The 23,421-nt window shown below is 39.8% G+C and overlaps 2 protein-coding genes across 3 annotated transcripts; both read right to left on the bottom strand.

Annotated features, from left to right (window-relative positions):
- Positions 1–704: 704 nt before the first annotated feature.
- On the bottom strand, positions 705–3,805 carry LOC149284662 (E2F-associated phosphoprotein-like). 2 transcript variants are annotated; one of them, XM_089496418.1, is made up of 6 exons: positions 3,732–3,805; positions 3,187–3,368; positions 2,604–2,702; positions 1,824–1,944; positions 1,581–1,706; positions 705–984 (listed from the first exon to the last, which is right to left on the bottom strand). In XM_089496418.1, the coding sequence occupies exons 1-6, from the start codon at positions 3,803–3,805 to the stop codon at positions 705–707; spliced, it is 882 nt and encodes a 293-aa protein (XP_089352544.1). The 2 variants fall into 2 exon arrangements, with proteins under 2 accessions (XP_089352544.1, XP_089352545.1); XM_089496419.1 differs by having other exon boundaries at positions 2,610–2,702.
- A 2,498-nt stretch (positions 3,806–6,303) lies between these two features.
- Positions 6,304–21,842, bottom strand: LOC149284661 (sorting nexin-6-like). Its single transcript, XM_089496296.1, has 15 exons — positions 21,815–21,842; positions 18,356–18,471; positions 18,187–18,237; positions 12,550–12,654; positions 11,751–11,861; positions 11,338–11,459; positions 10,805–10,928; positions 10,623–10,718; positions 10,035–10,140; positions 9,206–9,281; positions 8,839–8,878; positions 8,023–8,109; positions 7,104–7,263; positions 6,852–6,937; positions 6,304–6,357 (listed from the first exon to the last, which is right to left on the bottom strand). Exons 1-15 carry the CDS (start codon positions 21,840–21,842, stop codon positions 6,304–6,306), a joined length of 1,362 nt encoding a protein of 453 aa, XP_089352422.1.
- Positions 21,843–23,421: the final 1,579 nt, after the last annotated feature.

Raw genomic sequence — 23,421 nt, 5'->3', positions numbered from 1 at the left:
GTCGGTGGTCAGTTTAGTAAGCCACGGCTGTTAATTGAAAATAGTGTTAGCTACAAAGAGATTCTGCGTTGTTTGCTACATGTGTACAAGGGGTTAAATGATTAGCGCATGTTACTTGACAATGTGCCATGGAACCAGCGACTAACACTTCACTACTTTACACAAATTCTAAAAGCTACTCAGATCGGCGCTTATGGGGTGGGGGTGTTGGAGTAAATTCTCTGACAAAATGTACACCAAATAAGTTTACTGCAAGCTTTTGACGTAATATACAGATTAATTCTTACACTAGGGAGTAAGCTGGATGAGAGCAGGACCCCAAAGGGTAGGCATCTGAACCATCTCTCTCCTGAAATAGCCCATTTTGATTTTTTAGTACAACGTAGAGTTTGAGTATTGTGTGAAACATTACATTTTATAACAAAAAAATTGCCTGTATTCCTCAAAATATGGCCCTCACTTTTTCTGGCATCGTTGAAGTCTTATTTGCCTAAATTTCAGGATGGAAACATAAGAGAATAGTAATATACATTATATATACACACTTACAGTATTATATTGATAATTGTCTTCCACCTAATTCCAAACACCCCCTTTAAAAAAAAAATAAACTTTAGGTTTGCTCCTTCTTTCTAAGAACAATAGTTTGTTCAGAATGTCTCCATCTTTAAAATCGGGGGGGGGGGGGGGGGGGTACAAAGCCCCTAGCAGTGACTGGCTAGAACGTTGAAGAAATGATACACGTCCTCTTTGTCATAAACGGCGACCTCTGTGGAACACTCCGTGCATTTCACCGGATGGTACGCGTCGCCTTCCTGACTCGGGGTTCCAGTCGCTGCATCCGCTGGGGGAAGTTTTACTTTCTTGTGATCTCGCCTTCTGCTCTTTTTCAATGGTTGATCTGGGAAGCGGAGCACTTCGTCCTTCATAACAGAGCAATTCATAACAAACATGGCTCTATACTGGGTCTTGTAAGACTCGTGCCTAAAAAGAAATAAAAATAAGACATATAGATGACCAACTGTTAATACACTATTGGAAACAAGTCAAAATATTCAAATTGTTTCTCTTCACAGAGTCAACGTTCTTTCTTGTACTTGCAGAAACTGGATCATCAGATACCACCTAAAGGCCCCAGGCAAACCAACCAACAAAGCATACAATCAGACAGCCCTGTAGAAAGTCAACTTGGTTCACAATCATGCCCTGAGCAGAAAGACTTAAGATCACATCTGCCCCCTTGTGTTTCATTAGAGTGCCATAAGTGCCCTGTGTGCCAATAAACATAATAAAGCAAACCTGTCAGAGTTCCCAATTATGGGGCAGCCAGCCTTACACATGATTTGTGTTTATTAGCAAGCTATTTCTCACATAAAAACACTCCGAACTCTTGCGGAAAGCCTTCCCAGAAAAATGGAAGCTGATCTAGCTGTGATGTCATCGATGTCCCTGTTGGTGTAACGGTCAGGCATCCCAATACTTTTATCCATACTGCATGAAATGATACTCCTATTCAACCAAATGTAACTCACAAAAAACCTGTTCAAAGTCAAAACCCAATCGAAGGGTGTAAAACTGACCTTTGGCAATCCAAACACAGCGTTGTCATACAAGCTGGACAATTTAAAATCGCATCGCTGTTGGACATTTCTTGCGTTTTTGGCTGCCGGCTTGATGTCTGCACCTGCTTCCTCATGTTTCTGTACCTGCATTTAAAAGCATCCAAAATTGACCTCAAGGTGAATTTATATAAAGAAATTACAGAGCAATTAAGTTCAGTGTCAAGAAAAAGGCATACGTAACAAACCGAATCAGGATCTTACCCTCTTCTCCTAGAATCAACCCACTCCTGGTCCCGGTCATCCTCGTCTGGATCATACAACAGATCATCGTTTGTCAGCACCGGATGCTTCCCTTTCGGTCTCTGCTTAGCCCCACGCTTAGCTGTAATTTAGAGGAGCATAAGGATTTGCAAACAGAAGAACAAGAGAATCTTGGTGGGCATCTAAAACTCAGGCTCAAGTTATCTGCAAGAATGAAAGCCTGCAATGAAGAGAGAGGGTAACAGAAGAAAATAAAGAGGAGAACATGTAGTAGACTGGGTCCAATTCATATTTTAACCCATTTAGAAACATAGTTGGCAGTATATGTGCACATTTTCTGCAAATTACTAAGTAATGACCCTGAAAAACTATTGTTTATCCTACCTGCAGCACTTTGTGTCCTATATGACCCTTACAAATGGCATCAACCCCCCTTCTTGAAGAGCTTTTAGAGAATGGACATCAAAGCCAGGGGCTTAATAAGGGATCCAACTGGTTTTAGAACAGCTGAGCCTTGATCCCAATGACTCTAGGTACACATTTTATCCCCCCCCATATACTATGAGGGAGACTTAGATGCGTGTCTGAGGTTACTCTGGTGTAATTCCACATTAAAGAGGAATTCTTTAATGCCTTCTACTAATTCACAGACTATCACAGCAGGTATGGAAACGGTGATGATTGGGGGCAGGTGGTACGGCCTAACTTTTTAGACCCATATACAACAACATGTGCTAAGCAAAGACAGAAATAAACCACATTAAACTAAAACTTAAATACAAGTACATTTGCTTTCTTTGCTCTCATCTTCCGAGTCAGAGTCAAAGTATACATCATCATAGTATTGTTGTGGCTTGCTCTCTGCCGACGTGGTGGCACCTGGAATACATAAGAGGAATTACATTCAATACGAGACAGAAACATAGTATCTTCCCTTTATTTCACACAATCATTAGTAAATGAACTACATTTGAGAAACACCCATAGGATGTCCGTAGTAAGTTATTGGCCCAAATAGATAAATTGCTTCCAGGTGGCCTAAAGGCTACACACCATCATATGAAATAGTTGTGCAATATAATATAAAACTCTACATAGAATTAAGGAAACCAGACTAAGGTTTATGAAACGAACAAGTAGTTCAATGAAACGCTTTATCTGACCACAAGAATTTGCAGCAGAAACTCGCTGGGGTGAACCCATACCAATAAATAACTGCTATAGTGTTTATATATTAACAGCAAATAAATCCAGAACACATATGTTTCTTTAAATGTATACATTTCTAGCCGTGTTAAAGGAACAGTCAACCCGTTCCTTTAACTTTAAACAAGTGATCCAGTTCAGCAAGAAGAGTACGAACCGGACGCAGACGACTGCCAGGTCCCCTCCATTGTCTTCATTGTATTGCTCAACTCTTTCGCCATCTCTTTTTCGAATTCATCTTCGCTGGACGATTCACTCTCACCGGTGAGACATTCACGAATCAGCTTACGTTTCTGTTTAGGTGTCCCGGTTAAAAGGACATCCAATTCATCCTCTGAACTGAAGTTGGAATAAGTAAATATACATAACTAAGCGAGTAACGATCTTACAAAACCGTACATACATAGATATATACACACACACTATAGTTTTATATAACCCCGTAATATAATTGTACCATAAAAGTAAGTGTCTGAGTGTCTATAATACACAAATATTGCTTAATTCGGTCTAAAAAAAAATAAAATTTATTTCATTTATGTATAGATTTCTAAAATCTGAAAAAGTAACATATATACTTTAAAGATCCTCGGTTTTCCCCTACACATTCTTAGGTAATTAGCTAAAATCTATCTAAAATACAGCCGTTATCCTCACGGTACAATATAGCAAAGAATATAATATGAATGTTTCAAGGACTACCTGCTATGCACAGGCTCCTCGTCGCTGGGCTCTTCAATGCCGTAGGAGTCGAAGTCCGAGTGTAACTGGTTCATGATGAAAAGATCTTCCCTAAACTAGCCGATTCACTGCGGAGAAGAAAAACCATTTGTTAGAGAAAAATAGAATAATGCAACTAGAATTAACGGTAAGCCACACTTGCGTGGTACGCGGCATCTCCCCTCTTCCATCTCTGCCCCACTCCGCCAGTCCCGCCATTACATCCCATACCTACCAGAATGAAACGTAAACCCCGCACGCCGGCCTACAAAGCATTGAACACTACAACCCCCTGGACAAGGTGTTATCTCCAAATACGAACCGATGGCTTCACTCTTCCACAACCCGTCTCCTTCTACCGTCGCCACTTCTTCCCACCCGCATAGCCAGGATTCTATGTGCGATATAACAATTCTCCACAACAATATGGGAGATTCTATGCCAATACTAAACGCTCATGAAGAGCTCAGCAGCTGTGAGCAGCACATGACACGATCTACCAATACCTGAGGAACCATCTGTCCTCCTCACCTTCAAGGTCTCTGGGACACCGACTTCTCCACCCAACCCTCACTGCGATCAGACCCCCCCCCCCCCTCCTTAATGACTTACAAACATGTGTTCAGCTGTCATACTGAACATCCATCTTATTGTAACAGCACTACAGAATCTGGCAGCACTTTACACCCCTAGAAATAAAGTTATATTAGCAGGACATACATCATGAAGTTATTCTACACTAGAATTATCACACCAGGCACAGTTAAGTAGTCTACAGCACAACAGCTGCTCCCAGGATCCATGGAAACGGGTTTTATAGAAAGAACAGGTAGAGTCTCCCAACTACCTTCTTCGGCTAAAAACCACAGACAAAGGGACCTATTCACAAAGGGAGAGCTGGCAGGTGTGTTTCAGCTCCCACACCACCATGGCTTGGTCAGCCCCATGCAGTGTATAGTTAAATAAAGTGACATTAGAGGCTCTTTACTTTTTAATTATACAGGAACCACTCCAGTCTGTTAAAATAGAGAAGCTTACAGAGTTGGCCCTTCATAATGAATAGTGCAGTGAGAGGGTTAAGTTCTCACATTAGTGAAGAGACCCGTAATGCAGTCAGTGAGGAAAGGGTATTAACGGCGAGAAAGAACCTCTAAAGCATTATAAGAGGCATATATCTGATAGATATATATATATATAATTACGGCTGCCATTACCTTCCTTGTGGTGAGAGCGATTGTCTGTCCCCCCGCCCGCAGCTTTCTCGCAGACGACGTCGCGCACAGCGGCTACAGTCGCTCCAAATAGACGTCACAGCACGGGAAGCGCGTCTCGCGGTGCTACGCATGCGCTCAGAGCTGCCTGCCAGTGTCACGTGATACATCGGCCCAGGTGTCAGTGCCGCAAACAGTGCGCATGTCCGTAGCCGGCACCCAGAGCACAAATCACATGACTGGGGCGATTTAAATAGGGCTGATTACAGAGGGTGCATCCCACATTAGGAGTATATATATATATATATACTCCTCAATGGGAGGCATTGTTCTTCCATCATGAACCATAAAAAGCACCTTGATCCCTATCTGGTCCCTTGTCATGTCTAATGTACAGAATGGCCTTATACTTATCCCTCACATGTTTAAATCCCTCTATACCACTTCTTCTGGGAGACAGTTCCACTTACCTACTTAGTTCACAGTGCCGTAAACTTTCTTACATTACATCTAAACCTCAGAGTCTGCTTTTATCCCCTGAATATATTTACCTCCTGCAAAGCAAAGGAGCTGGGGGCATGGAAACAGACTAAACGGATGGAGGGGATGTTCATAAATCCCTCAATGCATTTGGATAAAAAAAAAAAAAAAACCAACATCAAAAAGAAATAAATGTCTTCCAAAAAGAAAACCAGGACAAAATGAGTTAAAAATCATCTGATTCACAGTTTATTTTACAATATTTGAGAGAAGTCTACAATTTAAGGCATACATATTGATGCATTAGCGTTAGGAACGTAACTTTTAAAAAGATATTCGGAGCATTCTGAAAAATCTAAGAACTATTTAATAAAAAAAAAACATAGTTCAGTAAATCAAGATAACAGAGGCTTTAAAAAAAAACAGAACAAAAAATAAAAACATGGAAAACGGGACAAAGTATACGACGCACACAACTAATGGCAACATTAAATTCACCGTGAATGTCGATCATCATCCACGATTAACATACATTGGTAAATAAGATTGGCAGCGTTATGATGATGATACAGTTCGTAACGTGGAGAGCATTTATTCGTCTGTTTTCACCCAAAAAAAAAGGAGAGATTTGAATTTGTGGCGGACGTAAAGTATACTAAATTATTGTACATGTGTATACACTGAATGTGGACGTAGAAGCGAGGAGCTGCTTCCGACATGGAGTCGGCCCGTTTTCCGCGTACAAGTTCGTTCTCTGCGGAGCTAGGAATGCCCGATGTACCAACCCGGAAATCGTGGCGGCTCGACGACCCGAAAGGAGGGACTGCTTGTGGGTTTTTTTTCCTTTGCGGAGGAGGACGGAGTTACGGTTTACCGTTTAACACGGCCAAACAGCTCTGCAGTAGCTGCAAGTTACCCTGCGATGAAATATACACGTTACTTACACATAGCGTGATGGATGTACCGTGTATTATATGAACATGCTCATCCAAGATTAACATACATTAGTAAATACAATTGGCAGCGTTATGATGATAGTTCGTACCATGGAGAGCATTTCATTGGCCATTTTCACCAAGAATATGGTGGAAGTCATATTTAAAGCGGTTTGTGCTTCAAACTCTGGTTTTCTGGAGTTGTTTTTATTTATATATATATATATATATTTTATTTTTTTAGGCAGTCTCTCTCTCTCTCTCTCTATATATATATATATATATATATATATATATATATATATATCATGTGCAAGGAGATGTGTCGGGCAGAATAGCTGGGGGGGCATTAGAGGATTTCACAGGTTCCCCCACCAAAGCATTTGAAAATGGGACACATAGCTATCATACGCAGTAATAAGAAAGTTGGACGTGTTAATGTAATTTCCGTAATATTATAAATAGGGGAAATATACCTTGGCGTGTTTGAGTTCCAGTTCAGCAAGTTCTACTAGGTTCTTTCGGAAAGCAGCCACTCTCCGTGTTTTAAAGTCCATGAGTTCTGCGTAAAAGAGAAAAAAAAAACATGAAATCATTATACAGAAACACAGAATATAGTTTAATAGATCGCCTGGTGACACAATACATTGTAACAATGGTTATACCAAGTAAAAGCAGGACTGAAATAGCAGAAGAGACAGAATAAAACACCTTTTTAGTAAGAATACCTTGTTTAGCAGAGTCGGATATCTTCTCAAACTTTTGACAGCACAACTGTTGAGTGGTCTCTGCTACCAGAACATCTTTGTTCTTGGCTCGGGCTTTATCTAGTGCTTTATTGGCATTTTCATAATCCACCAACGAGCGGGACCTTCTGTACAGGAGATCCTGATAAGAAGCAGGAGAAGATATGTGTAAGCATTCTTATACCATGTCAACATATATATATTGGTGGGGTGGTGTTCACTCAAGATCAGCCCCAGGCTCAGCCAAGGCTCTGGTCTTGTGACGTTCTACCCTTTGCAGTCTGGAATTATCTTCACTCTGTGCTGCTCATTTTCCGTCTCCAACCACTAGTGGCCGCCCTTGCCACTCTGAACCACTCAGACTGATTATCATGTCCAGCTGCACCTTATTACCTGATCTAGCCAGCCTTTATAAACCTGCCCAGCCGGTGAGTCTGGGCTTTGACATTAATGTTATAGGATTGCTGTTCCTGAGCTGTTCCTGAGCTGTTCCTGAGCTGTTCCTGAGCTGTTCCTGAGCTGTTCCTGAGCTGTTCCTGAGCTGTTCCTGAGCTGTTCCTGAGCTGTTCCTGAGCTGTTCCTGAGCTGTTCCTGAGCTGTTCCTGAGCTGTTCCTGAGCTGTTCCTGAGCTGTTCCTGAGCTGTTCCTGAGCTGTTCCTGAGCTGTTCCTGAGCTGTTCCTGAGCTGTTCCTGAGCGCTACCGGCTGTGTGTGGGGCCCCCCCATCCAGAGGGCTACCGGCTGTGTGTGGGGCCCCCCCATCCAGAGGGCTACCGGCCGTGATTTATGTCTCTAAATGTGTTTCCAGATTTTGTTTTATCTCAATGTCCTATAAAAAAAAATGTTAACTCTGTAACCAATGCTTGGCTGCATACAACAGGTTAAGCTGGATTAATATTCACCTTAGCAGCTTGTGATTCTCTTAAGTAATATTTTAGGAGGTCAGAAAGCTTCAGATCTTCATCAGCTGACACTCGGGCTTCGATTTTCTGCAGAAAAAAAAAAAAAACAGCAGACATCGTCATGCCTAAAATATGCTGAAAATGGAGTACCATTCAAGGCAAAACATGCAGAATTCGATTACGGTATTAAACCCTCAATTTTAGATTCTAAAGAGTAAATCTAGAAAGGTCCCAGAATCACTTGTTAAAGACTAATGTGGATTAATAGTAGAAAAAACATCCAAAAGGATTTTTGGGAGAGCCTGTATCTGATCTTAAAACAAATGGGTTGCTGTGGAGTGCCAGGTCGTGAAAAAGGTAGGGACTTCATCCAGCAGCACGTCTTCATGTAAGTAAACGGATGGGACTACGCTTCACAAAATCCTGTTTATTAATATCAATCATAATGTCCCTATAATGTGTAACATATAAAAAGTTATCTTACAGCAGCCAAGTGAATGTTATTGCCGACTGATCCACTTCTTTGGTTAATAGAGATGTTTCAAATGCTGCATCAGAACCGTTTTTATACATAACACCTAATCTGCACAATTTTTTTTTAAAGAAGGTTCACATCATAAAATAAGAAATATTCCGTAATATAAATGGCTTAAGAAAACTATATGAAATGTAAGCTATTTTGGTTAGCAGATGGCGTGCCACTGGATCTCATCAATATACACAAAGCTGACTGTATCCTTTGTATATAATACAAGAGGAACACAACGAGGACAACAGCTACGCAGTAGAAACAGCGAAGGAAGTTGAGATACGTACACGTGTCTTGTCGAACAATTCAGATACTCTAAGGAAAAATCTGTAAGAAAAATGGGAAAAAAAGGAATATATAACCAAAGAGCGGTATAAAAAAAAAAATGCCATAAACAAGATGGTTTTAATTCCAAGGGCCAAGGATTTCTTCAGTTGTCCTCTTACATTAATGTGCCTGTCCCATGCATGTTTTAATCCCCTCACTGTATTGGCCTCTACCACTTCTGATGGGAGGCTATTCCATATATCTAGCCGCCTCTCAGTAAAGTAAAAGGGTAGCTTTCCCTCTGCCATGCTTACAGGCGAGTGACCTCAGTATCTGTAAAGTCTTTGTCTCTTAATCGGGATCTCTGTGGGCCGAGTGTATTCTTACTTGCATATGTCAGTGTTGTCCTGTGTTCCCAAAGCATACAGCGACGACCCTATCCTGTTGTAGTCATCGGCAACACCTTAAAAAGACAGAAAGCAACAATAATTTAACAATCAGTGTTGAAACATCACACATTTATATTAAAGCGTTTCGGTGCCGAAGCATTTTTACGCATATACATCATTGTTCGTATAATAAGGGTGTTGCACCACCCATTTTTTTAATTCTTTTTTAAAATAATGCGATATTCCTTTTTCAAGCATAATAAATACAGAAAATGTGCTATTTATGATGCAGTCAGCAGGAACATTCCAATGGTTCCCACGACGACTGCTCAAAACTTTCTTCCAGGAGAGCTCTTTAACGGTATCGCTTGGATAATAGCGGGTTCCTATGTTTAAAAGGGACAGTTTAATGTCCCTGACACCCCACTATAGAAGAACGCACATTAAAGTAATGCAATATGGTAAAAATGAAGAAACCAGAACGGGAACATTGCATTGGTTGCTATGGTAATTATGTGAAAGCAACCTTAAAATGATTTAACTCTAAGCCCTTTAAACTGATAATAAGTGCTTGTGTACGAGAAGACTGTCAGAACGTACCTTCTATGCTCTACTAAACTCAACAACTCAATATTATTTACCGTATAGACGATAGAATGCAGAACAAAATGTACAACGCCAGCTGAAAGCTTTACATCTTTATCCGGAGCACTTGCATGCAATATGTGAATATAAAAGGTATGCCTCATCCCATCACGATGTCCTGTATTTTAGTAAAAAGGCAATGTGCCATGTGGCTACTTCGTTGCTAAAGGAGGCCACCTTACATTTGTGAGATCTCGTCATCTTGTCAGACTTTGCGCTGGCATCCTTCACTCGATTATGATACTCCAGAAGGAAAGTCCTCTCGTGATCAAAGAAATCATCCACATCCTTCGAGGCAAAGGAAAAAAATATAATGGGGAAAGCATTAGAAACCTTATCGCAGGACATTTCAAGCGAATACAAGTTAAAGGAGCTAGGAAATGTTCTGAATACAGTAAAATTCAAGCACTTCCTCCCCAAAGCCACGTTATCCCCCACTTTATCTCCTGCTAATCTATGGGATTCATGAATACCCCCCATATATAATTTAGGAGATTTCAATGTAAGAAATGTGCTGAATTACACATATGCCATAAGAATATTTGTCATAAGAACTATCGGGGGGGGGGATTCTTTCTACTTTTGGGCAAAATGAAACAGAAACTGAATAAAGCTGGGGAGGAGTAACTTAGCAAATGATCCTGGTTGAGGTGACATAAAAAGATCGGTTCCTCATATACCCTCTCATTTTAACATGCAAATAATAGCTTCATTTCATATACTAGATTGTAAAAGGTGAGAACCGGAAAAGACAGATCATTTTTACCAACCTTAGTGCCGGAAACAATGACTCCGTCGGCCGATTTAACCACGCTTTTAAAAAAGTCTTCTAACTTTTCTTTTTTGTTCTTTCCTCGGACGCTCAACTATATTTATAAGAAAAACAAGTCTATTTAAGTGCGTTTTAACTGCCTCCAGTAATGTGTTATTCAACATACTCAGATTTACTTACATCTTGATTGTACTCCAGAAAAACATGGAAATTTAAATCTTTCCTAAGAATGGGATGAGCTGCGACGCGGCATAGGAAGACTTCGTGCATCGCTACGGTTTTCTTGAAGATGGCCAGATACTCTCTGCAAAATAAAGAACACTGTGTTGGGAGAATGTGGAAGAGACTCTCGAGAGGGTAAGCTCATAGAAACGCACAGAAGGGACTAAGGAAAGTGGGGGTGCTCGATAAGGAGTCACCCCACTATTCACTGGAACTGTCATAAGTACAGCTGCAGGAAGTTGCCGACAGGGAGTTTCTACGCTGTCGTGTGCAACTCTCAATTAACAAAACCTGTAGATTTTACATTAACGTACAATATATTCAAAATTACATTTCCGTGATAGTGCTGCTTTATTGGAGTGGAATATTCAATAAAAGATCCACTCGAGTGAGATGTTGCCCTCTTTTCGATTACAAAAATTTGGATGCAATAGGTTCATTTGGGAAAGGGAAGAAAGGGAAGGAAGGAAGGAAAGAAAAGATGTACATACGCCTCTAGTTCCTGTTTCATTTTGGTAAACTCCTCCTTGGTCATGGACCCTTCCCCTTCGCCAAGTTTCTGGAGTTTCTCTCTGGAAGCGTCAAAATCTGGTCTTGGAGGTGCTGGTGGTATCTGTCGAAGGACCATAACAATTGTAAGTCAATTTGAAACTGGCCTTTAGTATCAATGTGATCATTATCTGGTATAAGCAAAAAAAAAAAACTTGGAAGGACAAAATATCTACCACTGCGATTCATGTAGTTAAACAGCTGGTATTGATTAAGAAAACATGAGCCCATCCAAGTTTTCAGTGGCTGCCACCAACTGGAATGGGAGAACTAAGTGCTGGGACACATAGCAGGATGGGGGAGTTGAACTGGGACCAGTTAAACAGACACTGGAAAGGCAGCTGGTCCTACTTACAATATATCCAGCATATTCCTCATTTTCCACAAAGGAATCGTGAAGCCAGATGAACTCTTCATGCTGCCTCACCACAGAGAACTCGTTCTGCTTGAAGTTTGGTAGTGAACTCTGGAAACATAAAACAGAGATTAGACAATGTGAAGTGCCCTTAGAATATGGGGAGATTAAAGCTGAACCCCTGAACAGAAAGCACATTTACATTAGTAGTATGAAGTGAGCACAATGCTTATCCCCCCTGTTAAAACCCCCCACAAATATTAAAATAAATCCAAAAAGAACAGCCAATCAGAAACAAGACGACAGGTGCATGCTGGGGAATTATTATTTTCTAGACACAAGAGCATCTAGGCTGGTGAGTGACTCCATCTTTAGGAAAGATGCTCACAAGGACCAAAACAGTAACCCGAGAAGAAGAATCTGAGCTGCAATTAATATAAAAAAAATATATATATTTTAAATCTACTAAACCTGAAAAGTAAATCCAATACGTGTTCAGTGAATGGACTCCACCAATGCATTTTAATGCCCTTTCTAGACTTATGTGTCATTTAACTGCTGGCTTGGCTGCCAACCAGGAAGTATAAGTAGGAAGCATACTTAAGTACACTTCCTTCACGTGCTCTGCAGCATTCCTATTGAAATGAATGGGAGTAGCATTCTAGTTCTAGTCGGATATACACCATGCGTTATGACTTTCTCGCTGTACATAAGTCACTGGAGCAGCATGTATATATCGGATCCCACGATATACCCATATGCCCAGACACTAGCCTTTGGAAGCAGGCGTAGGACTCACCTTTGTATGTACCGTGAACTTTACTTTGTCTCTTTCACTCAATGCATCTGATATATCAACCTGCAGTGTGGCATCAGGCTGAAGGTCTACATTAATTGCCCTGGGCTGGAAGAAAAAAAAGCAAGGAGAATATGGAAGACATTTAAAAATAAATACCAGTACAATGGAAAACGAGCCAAAAACACACTACCCTGACACTGGGGTTAATGAGAAACCTACATGAAAAATACATTTGGACCGTAACAGATTTAAATACATTGGCGGAGCGTCTAGACTGCCATTTTCTTCTATTGAGGAAAGACAGAGGGAGGAATTGTTCTTTGCTTAGATCGTGAGGGCTGATGGAATGGCATTGACAGGGCGACTGGCTGGTTAGTTGACGAAATTCCAGACCCCGCAGACAGACTAAACAGGACTGGCTATACAACAGTAACAGTAATGCCAGTCATAAGCACCTTCGTATAGCGGCAACCAGCTGTAACATGCAAAAACACTATTCTTCTCCTTGTATACAGTAATAACCCCCCCCGCGCTGAATCCAGTAATAACCCCCCACCGATGAATCCAGTAATAGCCCCCCAGCGCTGTATACAGTAAGAACCCCCCAGAGCTGTATACAGTAAGGACCCCCCAGAGCTGTATACAGTAAGGACCCCCCAGAGCTGTATATGGTAATAACCCCCCAGCGCTGAGACTGTTGTCAGTCATGAGATATTTTGGGCGACTTTCCCTGCACAGTCACCACACTGAGCTGATGCTTTATCGCAATGCTAATGAAGTCTGTTTCTCCATAGACTTGCCTTATTTAGAGTGTCCGGCTAGGTGATTAAGACTGAGCCATTCTATTGTTTACCACAGACAGTATGATATGAAATCAGGGTGTTTGTCTAGTAGACTGTGGCGCTATATAAAACAATTAATAATAATAATAATAAATAGACTGGGTTAAGATAACAGATACACATGGCTAATACACAGCTGCCTGAAAACACTATATTATGCAAAAATCATAAAGGCTTTACAAAATTCAGCATTTTTTGAAAACATTGTTTTCTTATCCTAATGATAAACTATTTTGGTGGGAGTTCCTCTTTAAACAAATGTTATAAATGAATAACAAACCATAAATTGGCATTCTGGCAATCATATTTCTGTGGAGCATGGAACAGTAAGGAAGAATTGGACAGACACAATCTCGACTAAACCCAAAGAGCTGCGTATTCAACAAAATAAAAATCATTACTCCTGACGCTCTTGGAACCTGATTGGCTAATACATTCATAGGTGTTATACCATATCGGAGATCTCATCATCTAACTTGCGTCATTATCAGGTGGTATATATATATATTACATATTTTATTCCATTAGACATGCGCTCAGACATGACGTACGACGATGGACTCCAACCCTCCCTTTAATTAGTACTTCTTATGATGAATACACAATGAAGAGTCACTTCAATAAAGTGTACTGAAAAAAATGAAAATGAATCTAGCTTCGAATTCTATTTCTATATGGGGGTTGTGTTAAGATGCATTACACCTCTCCTCCCCTCCAGTAGGGGGCGCTAGGTTATTAGAAGCTACGTAAGAGGTTGTTCTTGAACTACCTGTTGGAGACAGGTAGTGGTGGGCGAGCTCGTTGGTGGCTCGAGATGACTTTGTGCCAAGTCGGCTCTGTTCCTCCACTGTAGAGAAAAGTTATCATATAAACATTATAATATAGCATCTACAAAAAGGCTAAAACGAGATTAACCCCTTAATGACAAAGCCTGTACATGTATGGGCTCAAAAATGCATTCAATGGGTTTAGGGACCGCCCATTGTCCTTAAGGGGTTAAAACAAACCCTGAAGCTGCTGATGGAATGTGTTTCTGTGCATGACATCATGTGAGCGTCACTACGTATGACATCACGTAGGCAGAATACGTAATCGTATGGGAATCCAACACTCCAGATGGATCCAAACAGCAAATAAACCAAACGTATATTATTTCACTGGGGTGACTTGGGGGTAATCTAGCCAGCGGGACATTAATACCGTGACCTCAACCCAAAAACAAGGGGGAAATAAAGGGTTGCCTTTTAATATATTTAACGTTTACCAATCCAACGGGTAAACAAAATAAAATCACGTAGTGTATTCCATATCTAAAGAAAGAGCGATAACAAATATAGCAGGAAACGCCCCAAAAAGGCAATCTTTCCAAAGAATAAACCTTCTTAAAACCAACGCACTCGGCCTTTGTGATGTAAGTGGAACGGAAGCCATAGATTCTCGTGGTTATGAGATCAATTTGTGTCTCTCTCACCGAATCACTGGTTCTTTTAGAGCTTTGCCGGATAATGGCTCTTCACGCAGAACGCCGTCATTAGTAAAAGTGTACTTATTAACAAGAACCTACGGAATAATTTACCAACAGCGGGCATTCCGACCGAGTTAAAGGCAAACAAGCAGGAGGGGGAACCCCACGTTCAGCCAAGCCGTTACGCCGAAGGAAAAAATATATTAAATATTTTAATTTGCATATATTTGTTGAAGCAGATAAAAGATGGGGGGGGGGGGGTCAGCTTGGCCGTACATGAGCAATTGGATTACAAATTCTATTACAAACGAGAACCTGATAGTTTTAGTAGCAAACTTTCATCTACTAGACAAGCGCCAAAACACTTCTAAGCGCGCTGAATTAATATCGAACAATAGAATGTCTCTGTCTTAATCATCCAGAGAGACTTTCTGACCAATAATCATATTTAAATCATTATTATTACTGAATACAACAGTTTTTAATACTCAAAGAAAAATATTATCTTACATATATATATATATATATATATATAAAATCATAATTTAAAATAATAATAGTAATAATAAATAATAATAAAATAACTAAAATAATAATCAAATAATTAGTTACTGAATACATTGTTTTTAATACTCAAAGAAAAATATTATCTTACCTATATATATATATTATTAATAAAATATATTAATACCAATAATAGTAATAAAATATGAATTTTTGAATACATTGTTTTTAATACTCAAGGATTTTTTTTTTATTATTATCTTGCATATATATTAATAAAATAATATTAATACCAATAATAGTAATAAAATAATATGAATTTTTGAATACATTGTTTTTAATACTAAAGGACATTTTTTTATTATTATCTTGCATATATATTTATAAAATAATATTAATACCAATAATAGTAATAAAATATGAATTTTTGAATACATTGTTTTTAATACTAAAGGACATTTTTTTATTATTATCTTGCATATATATTTATAAAATAATATTAATACCAATAATAGTAATAAAATAATATGAATTTTTGAATACATTGTTTTTAATACTGAAGGACATTTTTTTATTATCTTGCATATATATTTATAAAATAATATTAATACCAATAATAGTAATAAAATAATATGAATTTTTGAATACATTGTTTTTAATACTGAAGGACATTTTTTTATTATTATCTTGCATATATATTTATAAAATAATATTAATACCAATAATAGTAATAAAATAATATGAATTACTGAATACATTGTTTTTAATACTCATAGGAAAAATATGTATTTTCTTCTATGAGATTTTTCTTTTAAAGGTTCGTACTGAATGTAAATGAAAGCATCACCCCGCAGCAGCTGACAGCTCTATTCGCTCCACATGAACTTCAATTGAAAACAATGGGAGTTTGATGCTCATGCTTGGGAGTGGCGGCTGCTCGGCTTGCAGCCTCCTCAATGCAGCCAGGAGATGCAGGCATGCGCATGCACTAAAAACAGTCCATGCTAAGTCCATAATAATAATATATAGAGTAAAAATAAAATTCATATTAATAAAAATATATAAAGTAATAATAATATTAAGTATAATATATTAATAATACTAATTAATAACAATAATATTATTGTTATTACAATTACTATTATTATTATAAATAATAATAATAATACTTTATATATTACAATTAGTACTTTATATATTATTTTATTATTATTAATAATAGCAATAATACTTTATATATCATTTTAATTACTTTATATAATATCATTTTTAATAACATATAAAGGAATAATGTATTTAGGAACGGCTATTGTTACTGCTCTGCAGGTACAGGGCCCACTGTATGGATTATACAGTTTAATGGTTTATTTGCAAAAATAAAAAGTTAAGGACCTAAACTCATGTTAGCCTCGGGGGTTATGTCAGGTCGGGGTGAGCTTGATCATACTTTGGGTATAAGCATTAATCCCACTGTGTGGCAGATCTGGAGCACGGTTGCCCGTGGCTTCCCTGATCCTGTTTGGGCCACCTGCTTCTGAAGGATGCCGTTCCTCTTAGACAAGACCGTGCGCTCCCCTGTGCGTTAAGCACATCAAGCTCTCGTTTTATTATTTCCTCTGAAGGTTTAATCACATAAACCATTAAACATTTTAAGAAGCTTTTATTTCGGTTTCCATGGAAACAAGGTATCGGTGTTACCAGCACAAAACAATGAATAAGGGCACATAGCCCGGGGGACGTAAAGGAGCCCCTCAGCTATCACAGTACATATGATGGCCGGAGTGTCCCTTTTAAGTGACACCAAAATGCTTTATTTCAATGACCCCGTTCCATAGAAATTCAAGTTGTGCTTCACTTGGAATGACCCCATTTGATGACATCGGTCCTGATGTTGCGCATGCACACAGGGTCACCGGGAGAGCATATTCACGCGTTCTGTATTACAGGAGGAGTCACCAACGCAATCCTAATAAGTAAAAGCCCAACACATATTAACCCGAGTCAAAGTGCCGGATACCTTCAGCAGCACTGCCAGACGTGTCGCCTATTTCAGTAGCAGAAATAGCGTTTGCCAGGCCAGCGCCGAGTATATCATGTGCAGGGAGATGCATTCGGCCGAATGCATCGCATACACGTCAAGTAGCTGAGGGGGGCGCAATGCGTATACGGGGGTTCTGCAAGCAGGCATCACAAATATTTAAAGGGACCCCATAGAGGTCATATGCATTACATATCATATGAGGCCAGCTATATAATATCATATATAATATAACATGAGGCCAGATATACCGTATATACCATGATATCATATATAATATAATATGAGGCCAGATATATAATATCATATATAATATAACATGAGGCCAGATATACCGTATATACCGTGATATCATATATAATATAATATGAGGCCAGATATATAATAGCATATATAATATAATATGAGGCCAGATATACCGTGATATCATATATAATATAATATGAGGCCAGATATATAATATCATATATAATATAATATGAGGCCAGATATATATACCGTGATATCATATATAATATGAGGCCAGATATATAATATCACATATAATATGATATGAGGCCAGTTGCCAGCACTAGTGCCTCTGCCATAACGAGAAGTGGCACTGAACATTCTGGCAGTGGAAGTAAAGGGTTAAATAGCGGGCCTAGCACTTGATGAGGCTGAGGTCCCCACCAATGGGGCGCAGGGGCCACATTCCGGTGCACGGGGGGTATGCCGGCCTACCGCTATCACCGGATACACTAGAACGTGCCAGGTGTGTTGCGAGCATCAGGTATCTGGGCTCTTACCGCTCTGTCCTCCTCTGACAGGAAGTCGGGTCCGTCATCCAGGCCTTCCTGCTGGAGAGAGAGAAGAGAAAAACCAACCCTTTAGTGACAATGGAGACTAAATACCTCCAGCGCTGTGTCGCGACAACGGAGGGCTGTCACCTCGCAGCACCCGCCAGCCGTTACTTACCATCATGGCTGAGACGGTCACTGGCAGGCAGGGGACGGGCTCGAACCGATGAACAAGGGGAGGAGGCGGGGGGGGAGCTGAGGCAGTCGGGGCACGTGACAGCAGCGCTCCAGGTCCTAGAGAAGGAGGGGGGGTGACAGCTGGATGCCTAGTGGCAGCCACTGGAATCACGTGACGTGCAGAAGAGCAACGCGGCGGACATTTCTATTGCTGGCACAAGTACTGCACTTGGATTACCAGAGAAGGGCGGAAATGCAGCCCAGCCCCATTGCAGAAATCTGGCACTGCATTGCTAACCAGCACTGCAACCTGCATATCCCTGTCCCTCTTTTTTTCCTCCCCTGATGTACATTTTCTGTAGAACGAGTATGAGTGTATAATTGGGTACTACAGCACTAAATGTCAAAGCGCACGTGTTTCTAAATGTAATTATGTGAATAAAATATTTTTCTTCTTAATGCCTGCCCTGGGGGTATATGTGCAGGCCGTTGCGTATATGGATATGTCTCTGTATCTCGGTAGCCATGGAGTGGGACCAGATCATTAAACTGTGCAGCCTATGGGTGCTTTCATCAGCAGCCTGCGTGTGCCGTCATTGCACTTGCTCCCTCTCAAACATACACTATGAAACACATGTAAACACACACACATGTACACACTTATTCTAACACTCACACTACTTACACATACATACTCACACACACATCCATGGTCACATACACGTATACATAGGCATGCATGATCACATCTGGTTGGAAAGCAATCACATTGAGGACAGAAGCTGCAGGGCTGCAGTTTCTACATCAGACAAGCCTGTTTTATTCTGTTTCCGAAGGATGCATATTGACATATAGGAGGCTGTATCCCGATACACCTGCAATGGATGGAATATCAGGGATGGAATATGAGATGAGGAAGGGCGCTGAAGAACCTTGACATTAAGAAGGAGGATTTGGAAGTTGCAGCGCTGTTCATTATTTGCCTAATGAATGCTCTTTTGATCCGAGCCTTGGGTTTCTGAAACACAGTAAGTTACTGTGTCTATGATAATATTGCTTTGTTTACAGGATGACATCACTTAGCAAGAGGACATCTGGGCTAAATGCCATCCAAGCTGGTCAGATGTATTATTATCTCCTTCTATTGACACATCCCCCTCCTGCATACATGTATCTATGTGACAAATTGAACATTTCACCATAATCATGGCACATGCATGAATAAGTAACGAGCATTCCCATATCCTACAGGCAGGTTTCTTGCTGGCTATCTGCATAAGTCTACTCAGCAGACGCCGCATCATAAAGGCGCTGGACATGGTCATATGGCTACCTCTGCATAAAAAAGTCATGCATATCCGTCTGCTGCACCTACTATCAGGTGGCCACTGGCCTTAAAGTGCCAGAGCCACCTCGTGATCGCCAGCTTGACCCCGGGCTACTCTGAATAGTATATTTATAAACTAGTTTCCTAATATAAATACACTGCTTTTGTATTCTCTAAGCACCATCAAACAGGTTTATTTAGAGTAGTGACTGCAAAATATAATATCTAGGTGACATGGCTTTAACCCGGGATTAGACATTGGACATGTCTATCCTTAGCTAGCATACATGTGATGAGCTGCCTGTACCCCATTGATTTAAATGGTAGCCCATCAGCCATTGATTTTAAATAGAAAGCTGCAGCACATGAGCAGGAAGTGTACTTCAGTCTACCTCCTGTTTCTACTAGAGACAGGCAGTGGGAGGAGAAAAATGAGGCCGAATTCTAATTTTCTAACTCCAATAGCAAAGGAAAGCATGCAGCGATTTACCTGCAGTAAAAAGCACTGCGGTCCTTGCAAAAAGGGCTCTTATATGTAATAAAAAAATTGAAACTAGACCATCCATTTAACATGTTAGAAGGGGCAATTAATATTTTCTCTTAACCTATAAGTGAGTAAACAATTAAAACCCAAACTGGCTCTTGAAGAGGCAAATGAAAGCTCCAAATCATCATCTTAGACGAAACTTTGCAAAACACAAGGTTATGTTACATACTACTTGTTATTTCTCGTCTACCCATTGTACAGCTCTACGGAATAAAAACAATAAATAATAATAACAATAATAATTATTTGTCACCTGCAGCTCTGTCCCAAGTCCATTGCATATGTATTCTGCCATCTTGTGGCAACTGTTTGGTACTGCAACACTGAAAGAACTTCCAAGCCACACTGGTCCCATGTTTGAAATCCTGTTTCCTGTTGTTGGGTTTCAGAAAGTCCATCGTAGAGAAAGAAACCGAAAACTGTCATATTTAACATAGAATTACCAGTAGATTTAAAAAAAAATAATAGAATTTGACAGCAGATAAGACCCATTCAGACCATCTAGCCTGCCCATTTTTTCCTGCTTTAAAGAATCAGACCTAAGTTGGTCTCATCTTAGATTCAGGATGGCTTTATGTCTATCCCATATACGGTATGTTTAAATTCCCTCACTATATTAGCCTCTACCACTTCTCCTGGGAAGATAGATACATAGATAGATAGATAGATAGATGGATAGAAGATAGATGGATAGAAGAAAGATAGATAGATGGATAGAAGATAGATAGATGGATAGAAGATAGATAGATAGATGGATAGAAGATAGATGGATGGATAGAAATTGTTTTATTATCAAATTTGCTTTATGATTCTTTTTAATTAAAAATGGTTTATGATGCCACAGCAAATCAAAAATGACAAAGCATATATATTGGCACAAATACAGAACGTGTCGGCTCGTGTCATCGTAAATCAGTTTATAATCTCGGTCATTTCATAGCTCTGGGCTCATACTGAAAAAGATTTACTGTTCAAGTCCAGCTTAGCTCCAGCCAATCAAAACGCTCCTTTTTGTGTTCTGGGGGGGGGGACCTTGGAATGTGAGCGCTGACGGAGTGCGACAGCTGGGTATGTTGTGCTATTACCAGGAGCCTGTAACTCAACACAGCGGCAGGAGAAGAGCAAGGAAGGATAGACAACTTCATCTTAAACATTTTCGTCAAAGGGCTAAACTTTGTACGGATGAAATAAATAAATAAATAAATAATAAAGTTACATTCTGTTACATGAGTTTGTAACGTTTGTTTCAATAACAACTGGTGTCATAATAAACATTCCGGTGTAAAGTTTTAGAAGTGGTTTTATCTCCGCTGAGGTCGCCGGCGGTCCTTCTGACCCCCCGGGGGGGGCACTGTTGATGGAGGGGGACTAGGAAAAGAGTTTAGTGTGCCACAACACCACTCCCGTCATCCCTAGTGACCCAGAGAAGCAGTTCTTCGCCCGGAGTCTCTAGGCCAAACCCGGATAGTTCTCAGGTATGCCCCCCACCTCCAACTACGGACATCAGCGTGACCGCCCGCCGACATCAGCACGACGGCCCACCGACATCAGCACGGCGGCCCACCGACATCAGCACGGCGGCCCACCGACATCAGCACGGCGGCCCACCGGCATCAGCACGACGGCCCACCGACACCAGCGGAATCACCTAGGCACATCAGGAAAAGTGAGGGCTCCAGGTAGCTGGAGCCTGAATGTTCCCTGGTATGCACAGCAACTAATGGAATGACCCAGTCAGAAGTAAATTGTATTCATTGCTATGGTGACAAGACCACTTTTCGAATAACGCACAGGGCCCATTCACATCCTACTGTCTACGTACCTAAAACTCCGGTATCAACCCCAGTTCTGTATTTGCCTTTGGCGCTGTCCTGGGCTCGTTATATTTGGCAAATATGGCATCGACCACCTACCTAAATCTGTTTTTTATGATCATTGACACGTAAATTTAACGTCTCTTGTAAATGTAAGATTTGGGGGGAAAACCATTCATACCAATGAGATGTTTAGATTTTTTGAAGGTTTATAGAACTATTTTTTTATATATATATATATATACATTTATTTAATTAAAATTTGTGATTTTTTTTCACAGTGATAAATAAAAAGGACATTCGAAAAAATATCCCTATAATAAAAATAAAATATATATTTAAAAAAAAAAAAATTCCATAATTTATCATGCCCCTGCTGCTCCTGGTTAACATATAGTTTTTTGTCTTCGCAGGCCACAGAATATATGCGGCTTTGCCATTTCAAGCCAGCGATGACAAGGCAGGGAATGTGTTTGCTATTAATAGGTTTGGTGTATGAAGGCCAAGGAACAGATCAAGTTACGTGCTCTCTATGCCGTCCTGACATCTTACAGAGCTTACGCTAGAACATCTCCTTCACAATCGTGATTTAAAAGCCATGGAATAGTTTCGCAATGTGTCCTATCATCCTAATCCTCAAAAAAATAAAGTGAACATATCGCTAAAAATAGAACCATATGTCCGAGCAACTATTACTTGCAAATACTGAATTGTGCTACTTTTTCAAAAGTATGTTAAAATATTTTACAATAATAAATAATACTATAATTAGAAAAAATAATAATAAAAATAATAAATGAATAGTATAATTTTTCTTTAAATATATATTTTAAAAAAACAGCTGTTTCCACTTAGTATGAAAATGTTGTCTTCTTCGTGACTATTTACGTTAAAAAGAAAAATACAATATTTTTGTATTAGTTATTCTTAGTGAAAGGTTCATTTACACATGAGATGACAAACCCTCTCAATGGCAGATAGTACTTTAAACATGCATGGGATAGGCATTCGGCATATAAGATAGGGCAATAATAGACTAGATGGGTGCCACGGGTCTTATCTGCCATCAAATGCTATATTTCTAAAGATTGGATGTACAACGTGCTAGATGCACACTTTTTCTATAGCTCCTGTGGTGCAGGGGCGGACAAATTTGTGTGCACCTCTACAACCGGAGAGGACCTCGTCTTCAAATTCCCAAAGGAAATGGTAACAAAGATCATTTGGGCCAAGGGATCTCCCACCAATGTGACGGAACTCCTCATATATGTATGTATATATTTATATATATATTTTTTTTTTTATTATTATTTTTTTTTTCTCAACATCTCACAATCCAATACTTATTTAATTCCAGTAAACACATACAACATGTATAT

This window comes from Sceloporus occidentalis, unplaced genomic scaffold, assembly GCF_023333645.1.
Source record: "Sceloporus occidentalis isolate IW3139 unplaced genomic scaffold, rSceOcc1.0.p SCAF_89, whole genome shotgun sequence".
Taxonomy (NCBI): Eukaryota; Metazoa; Chordata; class Lepidosauria; order Squamata; family Phrynosomatidae; genus Sceloporus; species Sceloporus occidentalis.
The sequence above is the reverse complement of the archived record's forward strand: the minus strand, read 5'-3'. Positions and strand labels throughout refer to the sequence as shown.